The 23,226-nt window shown below is 45.3% G+C and overlaps 2 protein-coding genes and 1 long non-coding RNA gene across 8 annotated transcripts in view; 1 reads left to right on the top strand and 2 right to left on the bottom strand.

The window, feature by feature from the left end:
- Positions 1 to 2,176, bottom strand: part of LOC111934013 (uncharacterized) — a 42,617-nt gene extending 40,441 nt beyond the window's left edge. The window contains exon 1 of one of the 2 annotated variants that reach the window (XR_015276016.1): positions 635 to 1,858. Coding sequence is in view for 1 of the 2 variants with exons in the window: in XM_086849767.1 (XP_086705893.1) it covers positions 1,915 to 1,950 (36 nt within the window). In the remaining variant the exon portion in view is untranslated. Of the gene's footprint in view, positions 1 to 634; positions 1,859 to 1,914 lie in introns of those variants that run through there. The other variant, XM_086849767.1, reaches the window with a different exon arrangement.
- Positions 2,177 to 2,232: 56 nt separating this feature from the next.
- Positions 2,233 to 11,172, top strand: ARRDC4 (arrestin domain containing 4). The gene is made up of 8 exons (XM_086849759.1): positions 2,233 to 2,598; positions 3,608 to 3,674; positions 3,948 to 4,095; positions 5,888 to 5,990; positions 6,689 to 6,945; positions 7,578 to 7,740; positions 8,212 to 8,366; positions 8,482 to 11,172. Exons 1-8 carry the CDS (start codon positions 2,256 to 2,258, stop codon positions 8,536 to 8,538), a joined length of 1,293 nt encoding a protein of 430 aa, XP_086705885.1. The 5' UTR covers positions 2,233 to 2,255; the 3' UTR covers positions 8,539 to 11,172.
- Positions 4,840 to 23,226, bottom strand: part of LOC147650657 (uncharacterized) — an 83,581-nt gene continuing 65,194 nt past the window's right edge. The window contains exons 3-7 of one of the 5 annotated variants that reach the window (XR_015275993.1): positions 15,152 to 17,689; positions 11,558 to 11,692; positions 8,432 to 8,534; positions 6,778 to 6,860; positions 4,840 to 5,174 (exon numbers count right to left, since the gene is read on the bottom strand). This is a non-coding gene — a long non-coding RNA (uncharacterized LOC147650657). The remainder of the gene's footprint in view (positions 5,175 to 6,777; positions 6,861 to 8,431; positions 8,535 to 11,557; positions 11,693 to 15,151; positions 17,690 to 23,226) is intronic. The other 4 variants (XR_015275994.1, XR_015275995.1, XR_015275992.1 and 1 more) reach the window with 4 other exon arrangements.

The raw sequence follows: 23,226 nt of genomic DNA, 5'->3' as shown, positions 1-23,226 counted from the left end.
GCGTTTGAATGGTTGCATAAACCCATAAGAGAATTAATTACTTTTATACAGGATCTAATTCATGTAGGAAAAAGGGAGTTGTGGGATTTTGATTTTTTTTTCCCTCAGTATCATACTCTCAAAATCAGTCTGCACAGACACATATTGTACCTAATGAAACTCATCAAATAAGCAAATATTCAGTCTGCACATCCAGGCACGGTCTCTTGGCTGACTACAAAACTAACTTGATACTTGTCAATGTGAAAAACTGCATACAAGGAAAAGATTGATGCAAAACTAGTCACGTCTGAGTCTAATTGAACTGAAAAAAATTCCAAGGTAGTACAATTTTATACAACACAATTCCCAACTACAATGCAACATTTGTAGTTTCTGTAAATAATTATTTCAGATGCACAAAGGGATGTGAATAGGCAACGAATCTTTACATATTAAAACAATCATCATTTTAACAGAGTTATTTTCCTTTACATAATTATCATCATGAGCTGAAGAATGCATGGCCGAAAGTTGAAATAAAGCCCATAAGTTCACCCCATCTGTAAGCACATTCCTTTTCCTTAGGTAACTATTGACTAACATGGACATGGGTATGAACCTGTAGCCAACAAAAGATGTTCCAAAGGCCTACCTGGCTCTTGGCAAGGAAGGAACTCTCAATATAAGGCTACATTTCACAGGACACGGGGGGGTTCTGAGGAAACCTGGGGATTTATATCACATGTTATTTATTTAAAAGCCAAGGTTCTGTGTGCCGAAGACAAGTTTTGCTAATTTCAGTAATTAACTGAGTCAGCTGGGAAGCACTAGGCTGGTGTTTTGCAGCGCCCCAGAGGGATGGAGGAATGCAGGAAGATGCAGCTGTCAGAAGCTTCAAGCAGGCAGGTGACTCGGAGTGGGAGATGACGCCTTGGTCACCCGTGGAAATGCCAGCACATCATCCACCGCACGCACACGCCTCCGGGAAGATGCACTGCTGCCAGCTTGGGCCATAGTAAAACACGACAAGGCCAAGAACAGCATTAATTGCAGTATGTATCCCATAGAATCAAAGCATTCTGGTTTGGAGCACGTCTTGGGCTGGCTGGAGATGGGCACAGAGCTGTCGCAGCCTCACCACTGTGGGAATGATAATTCTGGCCTGCCCACCCATCGACTCAGGCACATTCACCGCTCTTCCACTGCTTGCTGCGGTTTCCTAAGCTTCTGCTTCTAAACATAACAGCAAAACTTTGCATTTTTTCTTTAATCTATCTCCCAAGTGTTACCTATGGATGATGTGCTCAGGTGTGACAGCACACAGTGGGGTGCACCCATTTCACTGCCCAGCTACAAAGTGGGGTTGTAGGAGCAAGTTCTTAAAGCAGGACGTTTGTTGATTTACAAGGTGCAGAAACGCAGAGTATTTGTGTGGACACGAGGTTTCCCCGCTGTCCGGGACTGTTCATTTACAGCCAAACCCCTTCAGCTCCTGCCCTTCAGTGAGGCAAGAAGGGGCTTCACACAGACAGGTAACCCCCAGACAGAGCTGGGGGGGAGACAGCAGCACCACATCCTTTTTCCATATTTAATAGTCCTAGCCAGCCCGGCTGTCAGCGGGAGAGGCTGAGACCGACCCAGCACCGCGCTGCCTCCCTCTCTCCCATGGCAGCACCGGAGGGACACCGAGAGACAAGGTAAGGTTTTCGCTCAGAGCGGGGTCACCAAGGGCACGTGGATTCCCCACAGCGCTGGGCTGGCGAGCAGTGACCAGAGGAGGCGGCAAAGCGAGGGACGGGACCCCCGAGACCCTACCAGGGCCGCCGCCAAGGGACCCATCACGGAGGGGCGTGAAGGGATGAGGGCTGAGGGCCCCGGGCCCGCCCCCCCGCGCTAGCCCCGCCCCCAGGCCCGCCCCCGCTCCCTGTTTACCCACAGGCTGTGCACGTGGTGGCCGCGCCGCGCCATTGGACCACGCGCCGGGGCCCTGCCGCCGTCCCGCCAATCGCCGCGCTGTCCACGCGCGCTCGCCCGCGCGCGATTGGTCCCGCCGCGGCGATCACGCAGCGTGACGCACTCCGGGCGTGCGCCCGCCGCGTACCAATGAGGCGGGGGCGCAGGGGCGGCCCGCGGCGAATGGCGGCGCGCGGGGCCGCGGGGCGGCCAATGGGCAGCGCGCGGGGGCGGGACGCGGCGCCGCGGGCGCTGGCGGAGACGGGCGGGTTTAAAGCGCTCGGCGAGGGCGGGCGCGGTTCCCCCGCGGCCGGGGAGCGATGGCGGCGGCCGGGCCGGGCCCCGGGGCCGGCGGCGCGGTGAAGACGCTGGCCCTGGTGCTGGAGGACGAGGCCCGGCGCGGCGGAGGCGGCGGCGGATACTGCAGCGGGGACACGGTGTCCGGGCAGGTGCTGCTGGAGCTGGCGGGGCCGCTGCCGCTCCGCGGGCTGCGCCTGGAGGCCGCGGGCCGGGCGCGCGTCGCTTGGAGCGAGAGCCCCGGCGCGGTGCCCGGGGCGGGCACGTGGGGGGTGGCGGTGCGGGCCCCGGGGCCGGGGCCGCGGCGGGAGGCGGAGGTGCGGTACCTGGACATCCGACAGAGCCTCCTGCGGGACCCGCCCGAAGGTGAGGGGGGCCGGGGGGGTGCGCGCGGGCCCGGCCGCTCCGCAGCCGCGGCGGGGGTGGGACGGGGAGTGGCGCTGCGGGAGTGGGGAAGGGCCGCGGGAAGGCGCCCACGGCCGGGGGCCACGGAGGGGAGAACGCTCCGGGTGGGAACGGGCACCGGGGCCCGGAGAAACGGACCCCGAGTGCCGGGGCAGGGCAGCTCTGCCAGCATTCAGCCGTACGGCCGGGCAAGCCGCCGCCGCCTCACCCGCGCGGAGCGAGACAGGAACAGAATCCGCGGCTCGGGTCCCTGCGCTGCGGGGGTTTCGGGCAAGGTTCGGCCCTTCTGTGGATTCCATCGGGCCCCTCCGCGCTGGCTGTGCTGGATAAGCAGCTCCTGGGAAGCTGCCGTGGAAGACCCTGGAAGCAGTCAGGCTCATCCAGTGGGTTAAGGAGGCAGAGGAAGCTCGCTGTTGCGGAGCTCTGTCACACAGACACTGCAGCACTATGGCAGCGTCGAAAAAAATCAAAGAGAGAACAGCACCATTTAGTTCTGTGAGGGTGAAACGCAGTTCAGGCTGATCTGTAGGGAAAGTAAATTTAGGCCTTGAAAATTGTGTAACAGCAGGCCCCGTATGAATAAATTTGGAGCGCGTATATTTATAGTATTTCTAAACGCTGACCTTAAATTGCAGGTTTTTCAGCACAGAAGTTAGTTCAATTGTTAATTGGAAAAGTAGATTAATTGCTGTCCTTAAAACTTAATTTATGCTTTGCAGAAGCCATTTTGGATTAGAAATTGGCCAGAGTTCTGAACTGAATCTCAAGGTCTCCCATGCTTCCTTGATTTTTGTTTTTCATTGAAATCACATCAGAGCATAAATAAAGTGTGGGCTGCAGTCCAGAACCTACTGGGATCAACAAAAACTTCTTGCATCTGGGTGTTTTTATACATAAATAATTTGTAAAAGTGTCTGCTTTGTTCTATTTCTGGAATAACTAAAACATACTATTCATTCTTCTCCTACAGGTGAGGAAAACTTAATTCTTCTAGATGGAAGACACGAATTTCCGTTCAGCTTTCAGCTTCCTCAAGAGTAAGTTCAATAATCCAACCTGAAGGGATTGTGCTGGATGCTGCTTGTAGTAGAACATTAACTTAATGTAATTTGACTTGTGTTTTTTTTAGTATCAGCTTTATATATTTGTCTTAATCAAGGGCCACAGAGACAGGCCTTGTTTGCTTCTGCTTCTGCAAGGCCCTAAATGTACAAGCTGTAAATTGGGAAATGATTCTGTAAGCAGGAAGTGTTAATGTTTGGAGCTGAATTATTAATTGAGGGTAATGGTTTTATGACTGCTTGTTTCAGACCTCTGGTGACCTCTTTTACTGGGAAGTATGGCAGTATCCAGTACTACGTGAAAGCAGTTCTGGAGAGGCCTGCTGTACCTGACCAGAGTGTGCAGACAGAGCTGCAGGTTATCAGCCACATCGATGTCAGCTCACCAGCTCTCTTGGTAAGAGGGTCCCCCACTCCTCCTCCCCCCGTAAAACCAGCTGCAAAGAAGCCATTTCCAGGCAGCATTCACATCCAGCCATAACGCTTCCCATGTTATTCCAGAGCGTCATTTTCTGACTTCTGAAAGCATATAAGCTCCCTAAGCTTTTCTCTATAAATAGATGATCTTAGGTTGTGTGAATAGCAAACACAGTGGCTTTTTTAATACCATTGATTACATCCCTGCTGGCAGAGATGCTCCTGCCAAAAAGTTAGGCAGGATTCAGATGCATAAATAAGGCTTAATAATAGTAATGCACGAGTGCAGAGTAGTTACTCTTACCAGAGCAACTACATTCACAGGGCTGCAGTGTCCTAAACTCTACAATAATAGTAGGTTGAGGAACAGTAATTAGAGAAGAGTGTTAATCATGCCCAGCCTGTCATTTAGGCTCTGGCCATTATGTTACGTATCCCTGCATTTTGCATGTCATTTTCTAACATGAAGTGTGTGCACGCAGCTGCTCCAGAGATCCTTTCAGTTATTTCCCTATGACAAATTTGGCCACATTAAAGTATTGAGTTTTTAATAATCACTGGAAATACTGTAGAGTAATAAGAAAGATCAGGCATCAAGTAATGAGTAAATAGGCAAGATGGAAGCTAATGAGCTGGATTCTTTTATCTCAACCCATATTATGAAAATAATATAAAATTATACCTTGCACTTTCATGATAGCAACTGGATCTAAATGGTTATTCATTTAAATATGAATGAGTAATTTCTATTTTATTTAAAATGGTAGGATAATTTTAACATCATGACGTGAACGTAGAAAAGAGATGTTTTGAGCAGGCTTTTTTCCCCCCCCTCATTACATGCTTACATTTTAATCCATTCTGGAGAGAACTTAGGGTATTTTGGCAGTGACATCTCTAAGCAGAATAGTCTTTATATTCAGTAGTTAGGAGTTTGAAGGCATCATAGCCACATTCTGTAAGGACAGAGCAGACCATAGGTTATTTTGCAGAAGAGGCCTGTAGGACACATCAGGAAGGCAGTGCCAGTCTTAATGGATTCCAAGGCTGCCACCAAAACTGCAAAACAACAGAGTTTTTTCATTATAATAAAGAAAATACAAAACCAATTTGCATTATTGTATTGACTGGGTGCCACTGCCCAGTAAATCATTTTGAGTAGCTTTGATTCTGGCTTGGACCCTTGACTTGTGTGCTTGTGAGTTTATTGTAATGAAAACGCTACAGGCAGTGTAAATGTCATCCAATGCAACAGTCCTTGAATAATTAAGATGGTTTTTGTCACACCTCTGCATTTGGGGGAGTTTTGTGCCTTGCAAGTAATGAAGGTGCATCCCCTTAGCCCCCATATACATTTATCCTTTCTTAAAGATACAAAGGTAAAAAAAAATTTATCTGCTTAACTGTTAGTTGTTTGCAAATAAAATTAATTCTGCATTCTGCTGCACTGAGAAACATGGGGATAAACACCACAGTATTCCATGAGACCTTTAAAAAGTTCATTTTGCAGACAAAGCACATGCAAAGACACACTAGTCTGTGTTACTTAGTACAGTATAAATACAGACTGGGATTTCAAAAGAGAAATGTTCAGATTGCCAAACCTTGGTTCCACTTCACATGGTGGCAGAACTACAATTGCACTGAGCAGTTCAGAGATTGAGATGACCTGGATTTTAGAGCTGGGTTGCCATGACTGATATGCATAACACTAAACTGCAAGTGATTGAGAGCTTTATGCCATAAAATGAAAAATACTCTATATTTTATAGACACCTGTTCTAAGAAGTCAGGAGAAGATGGTTGGCTGTTGGTTTTTCACCTCTGGGCCAGTGTCTCTCAGTGCCAAAATTGAGAGGAAGGGATACTGTAATGGTAAGAGTAGTTATCTTAAAAATGTAAATACTAAGCATCTAATAGGTTGGGTTTTTTTTTTAAATCTCAATGAAACCAACACTTTACAGTTCAAAGAATAGTTCTGTTTAATAGCAGTAAATTAAGATGATATGATTTTTTTTTTTTTTTTTAAATAATCTTTTCCTCTGGGAATAGAAATTGAATGGAAGTCCTGTTAATAATCTTATGGAAAACCCATGTGCATTTGAGTGCAAAGAACAACAAAATGTTTTTATCTGGTATAAAATACTTAACTGGGATGTAATTAGGTTTTTACATCCTATTTGTGTAGGTTTACACTTGGGTAAAAATGAGCTTTAGCAGTTTCTTCTTCATCTTGATCACATTAGATACATTGAGAAAATAAGACATCCTGAAATTCATTTAGTACTATATAAAAGGAAAATCGGGGCATAATTTGCAAATAAAGCTTTTATAGCTTGTTCATAACTATGCTTAATGTTTCAAAATGAATCATTGTTTATGTGTAAAACATAGTAGGTGGCTATAATTCTGCCTAGATACCACTCTGAAAAAAATAAACTGGCTTGAGGAAACCTAGCAAGTATTGTTCTCATAACACTGCAGATGATGTGCGTGCTGTGTAACATGCTTTGATACTCCCAGAGGAAAGTTGGTAAATACAAATTATTCATTGGACTTTTTCTGTCTCTAAGGGGAAGCCATCCCAATCTATGCAGAAATTGAGAACTGCTCTTCTCGTTTGATTGTTCCAAAAGCTGCCATTTTCCAAACACAAACTTACCTGGCCAGTGGGAAGACAAAAACCTTCCGTCAGATGGTTGCCAATGTCCGAGGAAACCACATTGCCTCTGGGAGTACAGATACCTGGAATGGGAAAACTCTGAAAATCCCACCTGTATCCCCATCTATACTTGACTGCTGCATTATTAGAGTAGAATATTCATTAGCTGTAAGTATTGGGTTTTCAAATGTACAAACTTTAGATGCTGCATTCAGTTGGGAGCAGAAGAATTTACTGAGTAGCTGTTAGGTTTTTAACTTGGGAACTACAATAAATACAAATTTAGGGAAAAGTGTCCCAGCCCATGGTGGGGGGTTAGAACTAGATGATCTTTAAGGTCCCTTCTAACCCAAACCATTCTATGACTCTGAAAAACAAATATCATAAACTATATACATGAGAGACTGAAGGCTGTGAAGAGATTCTGAGATGAAAAGATGGGAATAATGTGGAAAAGGGAAAAATGAGGAAGAAGCAGCTTAGTTTCAGACATGTAGGGATTATTTTGGGGAAGCATTTCAAGCTGAATGGGATCCTCAAGTGATTCCTTCCAGAAATGGGAAGATAAGACTGAAAGTCAAGTGCATAATTAAGTTTGTCATGATGGTTTTTATTTTTTAATGCCACTTGAGACAAGTTACAGAAAGAAGGAAGCTGCCAGGGTATTAGCTAAGCATAGCTGGGATGACAGAGCTCTTAATTTTTAAATTTGCAGTTGTAGGGAGTAAGGCAGCTTTTAAGAGCAGCATTCAATGGGGTCTCACAATGTTTTTTTCTTCTGTTTGGGGGTTGTCACACAGGTGTATATCCATATTCCTGGTGCTAAGAAATTGATGATTGAAATGCCTCTGGTGATTGGCACTATTCCATGTATTGGATTTTCAAGCAGAAACTCCAGCATTACCAGCCAGTTTAGTATGGATATGAGTTGGCTGGCATTGACCATGCCTGAACACCCTGAAGGTAATAAATACATATTGAACTCTCTCTAATCCAGCACAGCACTGTCTGCAGCAGATGGGTGCAGTGCCAGTTGAAGGGCACTGCCAGGGATGTAGGCCATGGAAGTATGACTCAAGAAGTCTTAAACTGAGATCCAAAACAACTGGTTAGGTTACCCCAACTCCAGCCTTCCTCAAGTCTCTCTGTACCCCTCTGACTGAAACTAACTCCCGATGGTGGGAAAATTCTGCTCATCACTGAATATATCTTGATACAACACACATTTTCTGCTGGACTTGTCCTAAAAGCACAGCACTCTCTGTATTCCTGCTGACTCACCCAAGTTTACTGAAAACATAATTTTAGTTCAAATATTTAAGAGTTCAGTGCACTTGCAATAAAGAGTTTGTGGTCCTGGATATACTGTAATGCAGATATTCTTGCTGTGAGTGAATAGTTTGAAATATGACAGAAACATCTCTTGTGTTTCAGCACCACCAAATTATGCTGATGTAGTGTCTGAGGAAGAGTTTTCCAGACATGTTCCTGCTTATCCACCACCCATTGACTGCGAGGAACAGTTGTGTTGTCCTGTCTTTGCTTACATACAAGAGTTCCGGTTTCAGCCTCCACCTCTTTATTCAGAGGTAAGAAAATAAATAGCAGGTGGTTTTTATTGTCAGATGGCAAAAAAAAAAACCCAAACTCATACCTAAATGCAGGAATTGCAGGCAGTAATTGTTGTCTTTCTTTTCTCCTTAGATTGATCCACATCCAACTGATGTAGAAGAAGTTCAGCCCGTTTCATTCATGCTCTGAAGAGGATTTATAATGAGCATCATTGTGATGAATGTCTTAATCTTTTCTGCTGCTTAAGCTGGTAGTGCAGCTAAAAAGGAAACAGTTTTATTTTTCAAAGCTTAAGTCTGTGTATGAGAAAGGCAAAGGAAAATGGAGAGGGAGGTATGAGCATGTTTGGTGACAAAGAGAAACCTGCTGGATTAGTCTGCACCGAGGATAACAGGGGAGCAGCTAAGCTTGGGATACTTGAGAAATACCTGAAAATACTGAAACAAAATGCTTCAATGAAATACTGAATGTTCTCCAAAAAAGTGGATACACTACACAAAGTACAAGGAGGAGATGTGTGGATCTTGTGAAGAGAAGAGAATTTATATTTTGTTTGCAATGCTCTGGAAGAATGTATATAGTGATGTGGAGAACTCCTGTTGTAGAACTTGCGTAGGAGAACAGAATGTGGGGTAAGAAAACATTTCCAAAAGATTCCAGTGTTCAAGGGGCTTCAGCTTTGCACTGTCTGCGTCCAAAAAAGGAACACTACTGCAACACAGAGCAAAGTCTAAACTTCATATTTGATGGGAACCTGCCCTTCTCACGCCTGCCAAGTGGTACTATTTCCTCATTGATCATGATCCTGAGGACACCGTGGGTGACAGAATGGCTATTGAGCAATGTTATGAAGGCAACAGTTTCCTGAATGCAAGACACAAGTGTGAAACAGAACAGTGAACTTTGAGATGAGCTTATGCACTATGCTTTCTTTCAAGGGATTTCTTAAGGGAATTATTCTAACCTCTTCTACTGTGAGTTCTTCTTCTGCATCTTAAGCCTATGGATAGCATGGTAAGGGGAAGCATGGCAAGGGAGAAACCTTTTGCCAGCTGCAGGTATACTTAGCAAAATGGACAATATTTATTTATTCAAAAGCCTTTATAAGCCTACCTCTGTTTTGGATATTTACTTACGGTCAGATTTGAGACCAAAAAAAGTCTTGTTAAAGCTCCAGTATACTTCAAGGTTCTAAAAGGGACCCTAAATGGTTTCTGTGGTTAGTGAATGAGATAAGAGGTGTAGGGAGAGGTGTAAATATACCCAGAATAGACATAGCTTATAACTGAAGTGAAAGCAGACATCAGGGGAACAATGTCCTCTGGTAATGGCACAAAGCTTTTCATTACTCCTGCATTTTTGTCTAAAGATCTATTGTCAGGGGCTGCACTGGTCATTTGCTATCCATACTGTATTTGTTGGTGTGTTCCCTTGTTTGTTTTTGCTGTTTAATTTCGTTTTGGTGCAATATTTTGATGTTTTCTTCCTCAGGTCATTTAGAACAGTGAGTTTGTTGCTGCTAAGAGTGAAGGCACAGCATTTACTTGCCCTTCTGCTGCCTTCACTTAAAAGTAGAATGTTTGCTTCCTGCCAACCATCAATTGGGATCAGTAAACAATCACCAACAGATCACTTACAGGAGCAGAAAACAGCATTGTCAACATGCACGTTTACAGTCCTGTCTTTGAAATACAGGGGATTTTGGACTACTAGATACACTCTGTATGTCTTACAGAAGGGTTTGGGGTTAAAACCCGGTGCTTCATGTGGTGAAACAGTGTACTTTCTGATCAGTACAAAAACGGCAATTGAGTTTCCTTCATTTCATCAATAACTGCAGTTTAAACAAAGTCTAAATGGTTTTTTTATGAAATTTGTCTTCACTTAAGAAGCAGGGATTTTTCTACAGGCATACACGGATATATATTTTTAGTCTTCTTTTAGTATAACTTCCTTACATTGTCTAATTTCTAGCACTTCACCTCAAATCACTTTTGCATCAGTGTGAAAGACAGACTGGTGGAGATTCACATTTCCAAACTGCAGTTGCTCCTTTCATTTACAACATTTAATATTGTCTTCTATAGCAAATGCAGCTTTAACCAAAATTTGAGTGCATGATTTAGAAAGGACATTCTAAAAATTATTTAAGTCTCAAGGTGTATCTCTCATGCCTTTTTATTTAAGTGAGGGCCTGCCCATACAATCAGTGCAGGATTTTCAATCACATCATCTGGAAAGGGAACAAGCAGCTTCTCCTTAGACAGATACCATTATTAGTTACTTGAAAAGTAATTTGGTCATGTATTAACTTGCATGGTAATAATTCAAAATACTAGCTTAAAGAACATTAGGTGCTTTTTTGGACTGTAAAACCTGATAGGTGATGCGTGCTACCTGGTATAATCATGGTCAAGCAAACAGCAGTATGAAGGGTAAAGATGTGCTTTTTTTTTTTTTTTCCTAAAATCTTTGAATTGTTTTTTTATTCTTTGCAAATAAACTGTGGCCTTAGATTGTTTGCCGCAAAAAAAAGTCAACTATTATGTGTTTCTTAGGAAGCACACATGGCCCTTCAAAGGAGGGGTGAAAACAAGATTAAGTTCTGCTCTCTGGCACTTGGCTTAGTGCAGAAATTGATCCTTAAAAATAATTACTGTTTGCACAATAATAAGTTCAATATGCAGGGGCTTTGTTTTGATAACTGTGAAACAGTTTAAAAGAGACAAAATAAAAAAGCTGTTTAACATACAGGAACATGATTGTATTTTGTACTAATGAATGAGCCCCATGGGTTCTTTGTTAATAAAAGTGTCAAATCTACATTGTGCTGTTCATCTCTGGTTTGGTGCTGTGTCAAGAAATACCTGTGTTCTACCCTACAGCTCTCTACCTCTTCTCTGATCTGGGAATTACACCTTCATCTGTCACTGTTTTAGTTCCCTGAACTATTTGTAACCAGGAACTGGAACAAATTGATCGAACAGGGCCTACTCCTTCCCATAGTTACTATGTAATAGGGGCTCTTACCCATAAGGAGTAAAGGATGTGAGTTCTAATTGCATTTCTCATCTCTTATATTAGAGGGTATTTCATTGTTTCCTTCAGAAAAGACTAGAGCAACAGACTAAAGATAAATACACCAGAACAACCTTATAATCAGAGTGCAGAATAACTAAAGCAGAGGGAAAGAGGTGACAAACCATACCTGCCCCACTGCCCACCTGAGGCAGAGATGATAAATCTCCATCAGGGTCCTGCCTCCCAGGGATCTGAGGAACAGCAGACAACAGTTGATTTCTTCTTCCTGTTTCCGCTTTGGAGGGAAGATGGCAAATTTATCCTAGAAAAGTTGAGGTGAAGATGCTGTTCAGGACTGTGGAATCACAGAATAGTTAGGGTTGGAACCTTAAAGCCCATCCCACCACCCTGCCTTGGGCAGGGACACTTTCAGGGATGGGGCAGCCACAGCTTCTCTGGGTAACCTGTGCCTGGGAGGAATTTCTTCCCTGTACCTTGGTGGCCTGCTCAAGCACCAGAACTAGCAGAGGAGTCATGATTTATGAAAAAGAAAATTCAAAACCTTGAATCCTGGTCTTAGATTTTTTTTTAAAAAAAGCTCTCTCACTAAATGATAAATACCTTACCCACTAACTTTCCAGTAGCACTTTCACTTCATCCACTGTTTGCTTTTATAGGGGAGTATTTCCATTGACAAGCTGTAATTGTCTATTAAAATACGTTTGGTGTTTAAACAGGTAGTAAAAAGCCAGGCAGAGATAGAGCAGATTCTGCAGGCCTCTGTTTGCAGCTCTGACCCTTCTGATGTTTGCATGGAAACGCACAGTTTATGTACAGAGCAAGAGAGATCATTTAATCAACTCCTGGGGCATGTTCCAAATTATCAAAATAGCATGTTCCATGACTTCACCACCCAATTTGGACAGCAAAAGAGAACATTAACTCATTTTGTAAAATCTGCTATATCTCTATCTATAAAAACATGTTTGGAGAGCGCCATTTGCAAGCAATGTTGATTTGGAGATAACAAGTTGTTCTACAACTCCTTACAAAACCCAGACATTTGTGCTCTATCCTCTAGTCAAATTCTGCTGATTTTCAGTGCTCTCCTCAGGGTAGTGGCTTAGCACAGGGACACAAAACCTGGGCTTCAGACTGCTGCCTATTCTAAAGCTGATTATATAATATGTTAGCATCAATGTGGACAGTACAGGCTGCTGCACAAAGTAAATTCTCCAAAGAGCTAATTAGGTCTAGGATGAACCCAGTACACTTCTAGTATTAACATTTTATATATGGCATAGACAAGGTAACAGTCTTATTCCAAATTAATGTTGTTATTTCTAAGCAATTAATAGGGCATGACAGTGCAGAAAAGCTCTGCTAGAATATCACTGCATTATTGACATTTTAGGACAAATGGCTAATAATAATTTTAAGTCAAAAAACTCAAGGGTGGTTTTATGTGGAATAGAAAATGGCAACTCAGGTGGGACTTCACTGGAGTAGCTGCTCATGCCAGCAACGTGCTGTGGGCCTTCTTAGATAAACCCAGCCAATTTTTGGCAATGGAAAACTTCCATTATTTCACAGCACCTCAGAACAGCATCAGCCTCCCCATAAATGAGGCACTGGGCACTGACAGAGGCGAGAACAGAAGCATAGGCAAAAGGGAAGGATTTTGACTGCATGATCTTAAACAGGATTGTTGCACACCCAGGAAGATCCCAGGTCTGTATAGTCCAGTCTATGACTATAGTCCAGTCATGTCTAGACTCAGGTTGTGTTGGTCACAACCTACCAGACCCCCAGCATGAGGAGAAGGTGATTCTTATTGCTGAACTAATTAGACTAATCAATGCACAAAAGAGAGCACAAGTGACAAAAGTTACAATTTAATAATTTAAATAATTTAAGGCCTGAAGTGCTTTCCTCCTATGTCTTAATGTAATGTGACAAATTCAGTAGCCTTAACAAATTAGAAACATACTAAGAAAGGAAATATTCTGCTGTCCTGAGTGTAAAATGAGAACAGAAAGGGAAAAGCATTGACTGACCCGGCAGGTTCTCTTTTCTACAGTGTCCTGGAGAAGTGTCTGAGATGGTTTAGTGTCCACACAATCAAGTTTTGCTCACTGTGTCCCAAAAGTGGCATTTTGGTGTGAGCACATCTCTCCCTCACTCAGATCCTGGAGCAGGTTGGCCTCACCCAGTACCTGCCATGCAAGGATCAGACCTGCTTAGCACAAGGGAGCAAGATGAGAAAGGCTGGAATTCCAAGGGGCCCTCCCAAGCTGCAGCCAGACCTGTCACAGCTGTGCTGTCACCTGCAAGGATGTGAGTGACACAAGGAGCTCCTCTGACCCGCCCGGGAGGCTCACACTTCGGGGGCAAAGAGCTGGAGATGTCTGTTTGCAGGGGTGTGAAATGGAAAAGTCCCCAGGAAGGGCAGCTTTGCAGCCTTTTCCTCATGTGATCGCACCTGCCATCGCTGCGAGAGGACTTTACACTCATCCAAACAAATTAACAATTCATTTCCAACCCTGACATGAAGATTAACCCTGCCAATTAATTCCTTAATCTCTTGCTGCTGACAAGGCTCACAGTTGCCATGTGGATGCTTGTCCACTGGGGCCTGGAGCAGGGCCATTCTGTTTAATTAATGCTGCATCCAGGAGACCGTGGAGCTGATGCTCAAACATATTCCAGCAATACAAACCAGAGCTGCACCTCCCACACCACCCAGAGAGCCTGTGATGAGGACCTCCACAAGGGCAGGCACCATCTCAGTGCTTCTGGAAGCTTTTGCTGCATAAAGGGGGTACTTTAACCAATCCAGAGACACTTAGCCATGGTTTACTTGTAGAAAAATGCTTCTTGGTCATCTCCACAATAGATGTGATCAGCATTTTGCATGTTGCCAGTAGCAGCAGGAAAAAAAAAAAACAACCCAGAGAACTGTGTCAGTCTCCTTCCTCAGCTGAAAAGATGCTGGGTTTGGGCTTGGGGCTGCAGGGAGGAGGGGCAGCCACGCTGAGGCTGCTTCAGAGGGAGAGGTTACATGAGACCTGAACTGACACGAGTTTGGAAATGTGTGAAGTACAGTAAAAAGGAAAAGTGATGCTCAGTCACCTCAGGGAATCTTTGTAAACCAGCTGTAACAAATTGGGTCAATTTTCCTTTGTTTCTATAGGTTTTGCCATATATAATTAAACAGACACTGACCATTAAGGTGCTTTACAAAGTGAACTAATAATAAAATCTATGAATAATATTAAATTAAAGACTAAAACCTCTGGACATATAAACCAGGAAATTGCAGGTGTATAAACTAAGCAAGCAACAAAACTCCCATAATTTGGTGCCTGTTACAACTAGTCCAGTGGGAGGAATGAGTGAAGGGATCCCAGAACTGCAGGGAACACATGGATTGTATAAACACACATAAATGATGTTTACAGAGAAGTACAAGGAAGGAGGCAGGATGATACACTGAACAGGACACTCTGCTCCACATTGAAGTTGGGTAATTTCTGCCTTGGGGTTTTGTTGTTATTGTTGTTGTTTTTCACGGATTTGGACTCAATGCTCAATCATACACTGAACTCCCAGGAAGGGTCAAGGTCACCCCCTTTGCCATTTCCAACCAGACAGAGGCAAGAAAAGCCTGGATTTTTCCTGCAGACCTCTGCCCACCTGCTCCTGACAAGGCAAAAGAAACATCTGCTGCTGGGGAATTACAAAAGGGGAAAGAACATTCAATGCAAAAAATTGCATCTACCTGATTGGAACAAGATGTGCAGGTATCTGTCACTGGTCACACTGGAGAGGTGTTGCCTTCTTCAGTACATCCTTTTTTAAGGTGTGCAGCACATCCAAGAGCAGTTTGAGGGCTGGCAGAGATCCGTATTTCTGCAGTGGAGGCATTTTTGCCATGTCACTGGAGAGGCAGCTCATCATGTCCTCAGGGTTTGTTTCCATGGGACTTGACAGAAAGACAAAAAGCTCTTGGGCTGTTGCTCATGACATGGCATTTTGTGCAGGAATCTTAATGTGTCTTTGATTCTTCACAGCATTCCCTGCACAAAGTCACTTGGTACCAATCCTCACCAGGATCTGGGGCTCTGGGTGTGCGTGGCTCCCACGGGTGTGCGTGGCAAGGGGTTCATTTGCTGCTCTCTGCAGGATGATTTAGCAATTCCTTGTTTTCTGAAGTTGTCACACTGTCTTCTAGGAGCTCCTGCTATAAATAGCTCTTGGTGGGGAGCCAGGGATGTATTTTTTCCAGGCAGAAGCCCAAACCTAGCAGTGAAACACTTGACGATCACACATGGCACAGCAGGACAGGGACACAGGCAGAGGGAGATCTGCTGGTTGTGCACTGTGTGAGTTAGTAGGAAAGCCCAAGCAGTGCTAAGAGCACCATCCTTCTCTCTTGCACTCAATTTACTCTTAAAGTCATTCACTGAATGCAGCTTTCTGCAATCCACACCGAACACTCTGAGCAGAGCTCAGCTGAGCTGTTCTGCCACCCCCTGATGCATTTGGCACATCACAGTGAATCCTCCCTCAGCCCCACTCCAAGCCCCACCTCATGCCAGTCTGAGGCAGAGAATTTCCATGAGGACTCAGCCTCCCATTTCTGCTCAGATAGGCTTCACTCAGCAATCACATCTCCTGTCATTAAGCCACCTGTTTGATCCCAGACAAACTGTCTTTATGGGGATCTGGCACACACTTGGGATCCAGGCATGTTGGGAAAATGACTTCAAGGCTGTTCAGAGAGGTTCCCATGCCTACAGTAGCTCACAGTTCAAAGGGATCCCCATCTCTGCCTGAAACACCCACTGTCAAACACATGCTGCTGGAAAATTTTCCTGTGGGAAGGGAAAAGCATGACAGAGAATGGCCTGACATGAAGTTAACAACATCAGCCTTGGCATGTTTGAATTCCATGCAATATGAAAATCCAGGATGGACCAAGCTCGGTTGTTTACCCATCCCCTCTTTCTCTCCCCCACCCACAGCCTCCATCCATTTACACTGGTGCCACTTTTCCCAGGCATAAGCCATCACCCACAGGCCTGAGCAGGCAGCAATTCCTCCCACTCCTTCAACTGCACCCAAACTACTCCCTTCTTCCCAGACAAGGGCACGCCAATCACTGTTATCTTGGCTGCATCACTCCAATCCCTGAGCAAAGACAGGCTATTCTATTGCCAGACCTCAACTGTTCAACCCTTCCCTTCCCCCTCACACCTAAATCCCATGGATCCTAAAATCCCTGCCCAGGGCAGGGGGTGGCAGAGGAAGGCAGGGAACAGAGCTTGCTGTGCTGTCACTGTCACAGCTCTCCTTGCCAGCTCAGCTCCCTTGAGACAACTGAATGAAACCATCAAGGCTGTGCCCCAGCCTTGTGCCCAGTGGGAAGCAATCCTGCCACGGCTGGCACGTGGTCCTGGCTCTCTGGCTGGGCTGTGGGAGGCATTCTGGGGTGCCAGGAGATGCCCCTACTTGGGTGAGCCACCATTCCAGGAGCAGCAGGGCAGCCCTCCTGTCTGGCACCGGGACACGGCTCGCACACCACGGGACTGCGGCTGTGCCAGCGCTTGTTTGAATAATGACATTTTCGGGCTGACACCTGCAGAGGTGTTTGCATTTTGCTCTCCTGCACCTCAGTGATTTCTTCCAATTGATCTCACAGCCTGAGATTTTTCTAAAATATTCAGTGGTTTCATGGCCTTGCTTCCAGGGGCGTTTTTGTTGCCTTTCAGCACTGCAGTGCACAGTGATGTGTCACTTGTTCTCTTGACAATCTCGGGCTTTCCGGGCTCTGGAAATCCAGATGCTGGCGTTCCTGCCCTCACCCCCTTGGCATCCTTTTCCTGCTCTCATCTGTTGGCAATGAAATCAAATCAATTTGCAAGAAAATCTACTGCAGACATTGTTGTCTTCAGCTGAGTGGAAACTCCCAGATGCTTTTGTTGTTGCTGGCTTAGGAACATTTGTGGTTTCTGGCATGTCCTTGACAGGTACAGAACTTGTACAACTGCTGAGTCATGAGCTGTGCAGGGAGTGACACAACACACCCCACAGTCAACTTCCAGAGGTGGCCTTTGGCTGAAAATTCACTGGGAGGAGGGAGAGGTGAGCACCAAAAACATCTGTGGGGATGGTGCGGGCCCCGGGCCAGCAGCAGCCGGGAAGAGGTGGCCCTAACCAGAAAGGGGTGTGTGACTTCCACAGCCTTGTGGAGGATTAGGCAGAGCTCCTGGGCAGGACAGCTCACTTGGAATGCTGCTCCTTCCATGAGTGATGGCTGTGAAAGGGGTAAATGGTGTCACACCTGCCTGAGAGCCAGCAGCAGAGACAACTCCCACTCCTACCTACCCAAACATACACATCTGGCACCCCATTCTCTCACCCCGTGCACCCCAGGTCACTCCTGGCAGATTATCAAGGAATGTAATTACAAACACTATGAAGAAAAAAAGGGTGAAAAATATTTAGTCTCCATCAAGGACACATTTGGAAGGAATTTGTTTTTCTGCATCAATTCTCTGATAGCCAAAGGGCTCACTCTATGGAAAGCATCCAAAATCCACAGCTGGATGTCTGAACTGCTTCTCTCTGTCTTTTAAAGCAGAAGGGAAGGAATGGCTCTGGAGAGACCCTGGGCAGCACAGGAACACCCTGGGCAGCTTCTATTTGGATAGGTACATCTGAGATATCATATTGAATGAGGCTGGAAAGGATGGAGGTGCAACACAAAACCACCAGCACCATACAGACCTCGTGGCCACAGTGATCTGTTGGTGAGGGACCACAAGTACATGGTGCAGTTTGCTTTAGGATAAACAGGCAGCCCAGTAAATTCATCCAGGGTTAGTCACACCAATAGCAGCCACTGCCTATTGTAACATTACCAGAATTCATTAGGTGCTTCCCTGCCATCCATATGAGTAATAATAATAACAACGATTAATACTTCAGACATGAACAAGTTAATCCTGCTCTTTTAAAAGCAAAAATATTGCTGCCCTTATTTTAAGGGTGGGAACCTGAGATAAGCAAGGAGGGTGACCTAATCATTGTTATTCTGTGAAGTACACGATCACTGATGGTGTTTTGGCGCCTGGTTCATTTAGGTAATTATTTTTGTGATCCACCCATAAGTAGAACAACAGTGGCAAAGGTTTGGAAATAGAGAACATGCTGCTCTGTAGGATACTGGATACTCTTCTCATTACCTCTGACTGGAGGCAACAGATACAGGAGTTTTGGGGAAGAAAAGCAGGATATGGTGGAGGAAGGCCGCCTGCTTTGACCTTGGCTCCAGACCTAGTGAGCACCACAATATTCATGCACATCTTCACTCCAAAACCCTTGGTGTCAGGGACAGGCACAGAAAGGGGACAAAGATTTTAACAACTATCTGGAATTCAGCCATCTGGGTCCAGAACCAGACCTGGTTTGAACTAGGCAGGATTCAGCACGATGAAGAAAGAGGATCGCTCTCCGCTGTTCTCACAACCAGCATGTGAAAACATTTCCCACCAGGCAGAGTCACAGCTGTAGTTACAAATCACTCTGTACTTCTAATAAGCTTGCTCTGGAAAACCCTCCAAGTACTACTGACCAATCAATCTTTCCTACATCTTGCTTTTTGTGATGAATTCACTGAGCACACAAACCTGCTACCACTTTTACCCACCTCATAGCTGTTTATTTCAGATAGCAGAAACTTCTGCTTTTAGCTTCAAACACTCAATCCCTTTATAAGAATAAAATATTAAAGCCTTTATACCAAAATCTCCAAACACTCAATAAGCACTACAGTAATCCCCATAATACATCTCCATCAGTCCTACAATCTGTACACATCAGAGCAGTTTTCCTGGGGTACTCAGGAGTCAGTGGATCCCTGAATCCCTGCCTTGCTCTCCAACACCAGAGGTGACAAAGGACAGGTCAGGAGCTTCAGGAGTTTCTGTGTAGTCAAGGAACCATTTCACCCTGTGCCTACATCTGGCACATTTCAGGAACATTGGAAGCTGCCAAACTGGAGAAAAACTCACTGAAGGAGGCACTCAGAAAGTTTGTGACTTAAACCAGCTTACTTCTGACTCTGTTGGAATGGTCCCCCTCAGCACACTCAGACCTAGGCCAGGGTCCCACCAGAGCAACAGGAAGCAGTTCATGGGGATATTTCTCACACTCGTACTTTCATCTTCATGCTAAACTCAGTCCTCCTCAAAAGTGTCCTGTTTTCAGCTGGGATAGAGTTAATTTTCTTGTTATTAGCTGGAACAGTGCTGTGTTTTTGATTTAGCATGAGAATAATGTTGATAACACCCTGATGTTTTCAAGGACTTTCAGTTTCCCACGTTCTGCCAGTGAGCAGGTGCACAAGAAATAGGTGAAGCACAGCCAAGAGAACTGACCAAAGGGATATTCTGTACTAGAGAACCTCAGGCTCACCATATAAACTGGGGGGAGTGGGCTGGAGTTGCCTGGGGATCAGTCAGCACATGGTGATCAATTGTATTGGATTTTACTCCTCTCTCTCCCTCTCCTTGTCCTTACAATTACTATTATTTCAATTAGCATTAATATATTACATTTTCTTTCAATTAATAAATGATTCTTATCTAAACCCACAAGTTTCACTTATCTTTCTGATGCTCCTCCCCACCGGGGAGAGAATGAGTGAGTGGGTGTGTTGTACTTTGCTGCCAGCTGGGGCTATGCCATGACAAAAGGTGACAACAGAAACCTGTGATGGTGGTGCACGACAGAGAGACACAGTCAACAGCTCCTGGGAAAATCCACCCTGTCCCAGTGTGCACCTTTTCCCACTGACACCTCTGCCTGGGGGCAGGCACGCTGCTGCTCAGTTTATCTAAACTGGTGGCACAGGCAGCAGAACCACTGACTTTGCCACATGCTGCTCCGAGATTTGTGCAATCATATCCAGCAGTTTCCAAAGCTTTGGGATTTTGCAAAGGAGTTTGCAAAGCAGCAAGAGACCTTTGAGAATTGCAGCCCTTGAAAAATCAACTCAACCACGTCCCCGTTGCTTGCTGGCAATAAAAAAAGCAAAACGTCACCTTGGTCACATGCTGAGCTGTGGCTAAAACAGGCTGTTTTCTTCCTGCCCTGCTAACCACAATCTGAGAGATGTGAGCAGGATCATGTGCTCTCCTGCAGGTTGGGGCCAGTGGAGAGAGTGAGGGAGGATGGTGGAATTCCAGATTGGGTTTGGACATGCAGCCTTGCAATGCCAAGTCAAGAAATCTCATTGGGTTTGAGCAATGAACACATCTGACAGGGTGCCAGGAGAAAGGGAAACCCAAAGGGATGAGGAGCATATTCAAACTCCATAAGACTCGTGGAGTCCTTTTCCAGAATCCAACAATCACTGGTGCCAAAGCTCTTCCCACTCTGGCCCCCTCCTCATGACCCTGCCTTTGCCCCGCTGTGCTGTTCCTGAGCCAGAACAGCAAAGGTGGGAGGCTCTAACTCCATCTGACTGCAACATCTTTCCAGGGAGCCCACAAGCCTGGCATGGCCCCAAAGCATTACCAGCCTCACCCAATTCCCAGAAAGGATTTTCCAATGGAATAGCAGATGCAGCTTCTTTCTACCACACTCAGGTCCCTTAATTCAGGAAAAGACCGCAGCACCTCCCTCCTTTCTCTTTTCTCTCTTTCCAGCCCAGAAGCCATCAGTAAGGGTTTGGACAGCAAGGAGCAGTGTGGTACTTCATAAAGGAGAGTGGAATGACTTTCCATCCCAAAGTTTTCCATTTCCCAGGCCAATCCTCTCCTTGGCACTCTGTCCACCCTGTTCAGCCATGACTGATGACTGCCTGAACTGCAGCTTCCACCAGACACATCAAACCAATACTTTAGGGGGATTTCTATTTCCAGTTGCACTCTAAAATAGTCCATTATTTGCAGAAGTGGGGTGGCAAAGGGGTCAAATGAACCTTTCCAGCATCCAGACAACAAAGGATTCATTTGATTTATGAAGTTATCATTGCATTGCATCACACACCCCATTCTCAGGCTGCAGAGACCCCTTTTCTCCCCAGCAGCTCTGGTCAACACCAGACCTCTGCTCTCAGCCCCTGCCCCGGTTTGGGCACAGGGGGAGGCTGATAATCCTCTCTGCTCCACACACACATGACCTGCATTGGAGAACAGCTGCATCAAGCTGTGGTTTTGTCACCTACGTGATATAAAAGAGCAACCCTGTACAGCAGAGGACTCTGATGGATCAGATTGAAATAGCAAACTAATGCTGATCTATCCAGGCCACTAAGAATCAGAAATCAGATTAGGAAGAAGTCACTTACTGCACTGTCCTCCAAACAGGAATTATTCAGGAGAGATAATTGAAATGGAAAGACTATTAGAAATTAAATTAAATGACCAAACAGTACTCAAATGCAGGCTGAAGTCTCCATCCACTGAGGCACATTGCTGGGTGAGGGCTGAGAGCAGCAGCCTTTAATTAACCCCAAACATGGCACTGTTGCTCTCTTCAGCTACTGGAGCTGGCCAGGGTGGACACTGGGCTGCATAAGGGTTCAGAAAATATTAATTTTAAATAGTTGGGAGCATAATAGTAAGGACCTTGCAATTCTGCACATCAAGATCACATTTCCACATGTTCAACCCATGGCTAACATGACTCTGCTCCAAATCCTACTGGCCAGGAGACTCCTCTCACATCTTAGAGGGGTGAGGATCATCCATGGCTCTCTGTTGGAACAGAAACTGCCTCCCTGCAGGAGAGCTGCACTTTTTCCTTGTATCAAATGATCAGAGAACCCAGATATGCACTGGCTGTGTCTTGTCCTGCCCCAGCTGCCAGCACTGGGGCACCCAGGAAGGTGAGATACCACAAGGGCTGGCTCAGCAACCAGCCAGCCTGTGGCCAGCAGCCTCAGGTTGGAAAGCATCAGAAAAAACAGACCATGTCCCAAAGACAGCAGTGCTCACTGTATATAAGCAGCTGAACTCCAAAATACTCCAAAAAATGAGCAAACCCTCAAAGCTCTCCTCCCTTTACCATCAGCCATGCTTCGTCGCAGGATCCAGGGCACCACAAAGCTGACGACTGGAGGGAATAAAGCAGAGCTCTTGATCAAAATCCCATCCTGTTATTTTCCAGCTTGTGGAACAGAGACAAAACAACATTTAAGTGTCTGTCATTTCCCAATGACCTTTGAGCAGAAATGTCCTGACAGCCCTTGTTTGCGTTTCCATCGCGATGAGCTGTTTCCCAGCTGTGTGCTGCCAGCGTGGGGAGCGCAGGGAGGGCTGAGCCCACGGGGGTCTCACTTCTGCCGCCACCTGAACCCTCAGGAAGTTTAAATATCCTTTAACTGCCGTGTTAATGCTTTCAGAGTCACACAGGCTAGCTGAGAAGACACAGGTGTTTCACAGGCTGCAATTCCACGGCTCTGTGCAAAGCCAAGAGGTCCAGGAGGTCCCTTTTGGTGTCACAGAGTTTACAGCATGAGCCTGGCTGGATTAATCCTCCCAAGTGCCAAAAACACCTTTGGAAAACAAGAAACACTTCCCAAGTCCTGAATATTACCACTGAATATTATCATAATTAAATGCAGTCAGCTGAAAGCACAAGGACCTGACAGAGCAGTGTAAGGGACTGCAAGTCTCCCAGATTTGACAGGGTTTGATACAAAGCCTTTTCCAACTGGCTGAAAATACTGAGATGAGACTTTTTTAAAAAGATGTGAAATATCAAAACAATGCTACTTGGTGTAAAAGCTGTTTGGAATTTAGATACATCTGAATGGTATAATCTTTTGCAGAACACTTCTGA

This window comes from Cyanistes caeruleus, chromosome 13 (assembly GCF_971803275.1).
Source record: "Cyanistes caeruleus chromosome 13, bCyaCae1.hap1.1, whole genome shotgun sequence".
Classification (NCBI taxonomy): domain Eukaryota; kingdom Metazoa; phylum Chordata; class Aves; order Passeriformes; family Paridae; genus Cyanistes; species Cyanistes caeruleus.
Note: the sequence above shows the minus strand (reverse complement) of the source record. Positions and strands in the feature narration are given on the sequence as shown.

Bases quoted from the DNA above. Each gene is read 5' to 3' on its own strand.
- ARRDC4 (XM_086849759.1), top strand. From the start codon at position 2,256: ATGGCGGCGGCCGGGCCGGGCCCCGGGGCCGGCGGCGCGGTGAAGACG. The intron at 4,096-5,887 runs GTAAGAGGGTCC...TATATTTTATAG, and splicing joins TCAGCTCACCAGCTCTCTTG to ACACCTGTTCTAAGAAGTCA. The intron at 8,367-8,481 runs GTAAGAAAATAA...TTTTCTCCTTAG, and splicing joins CTCCACCTCTTTATTCAGAG to ATTGATCCACATCCAACTGA.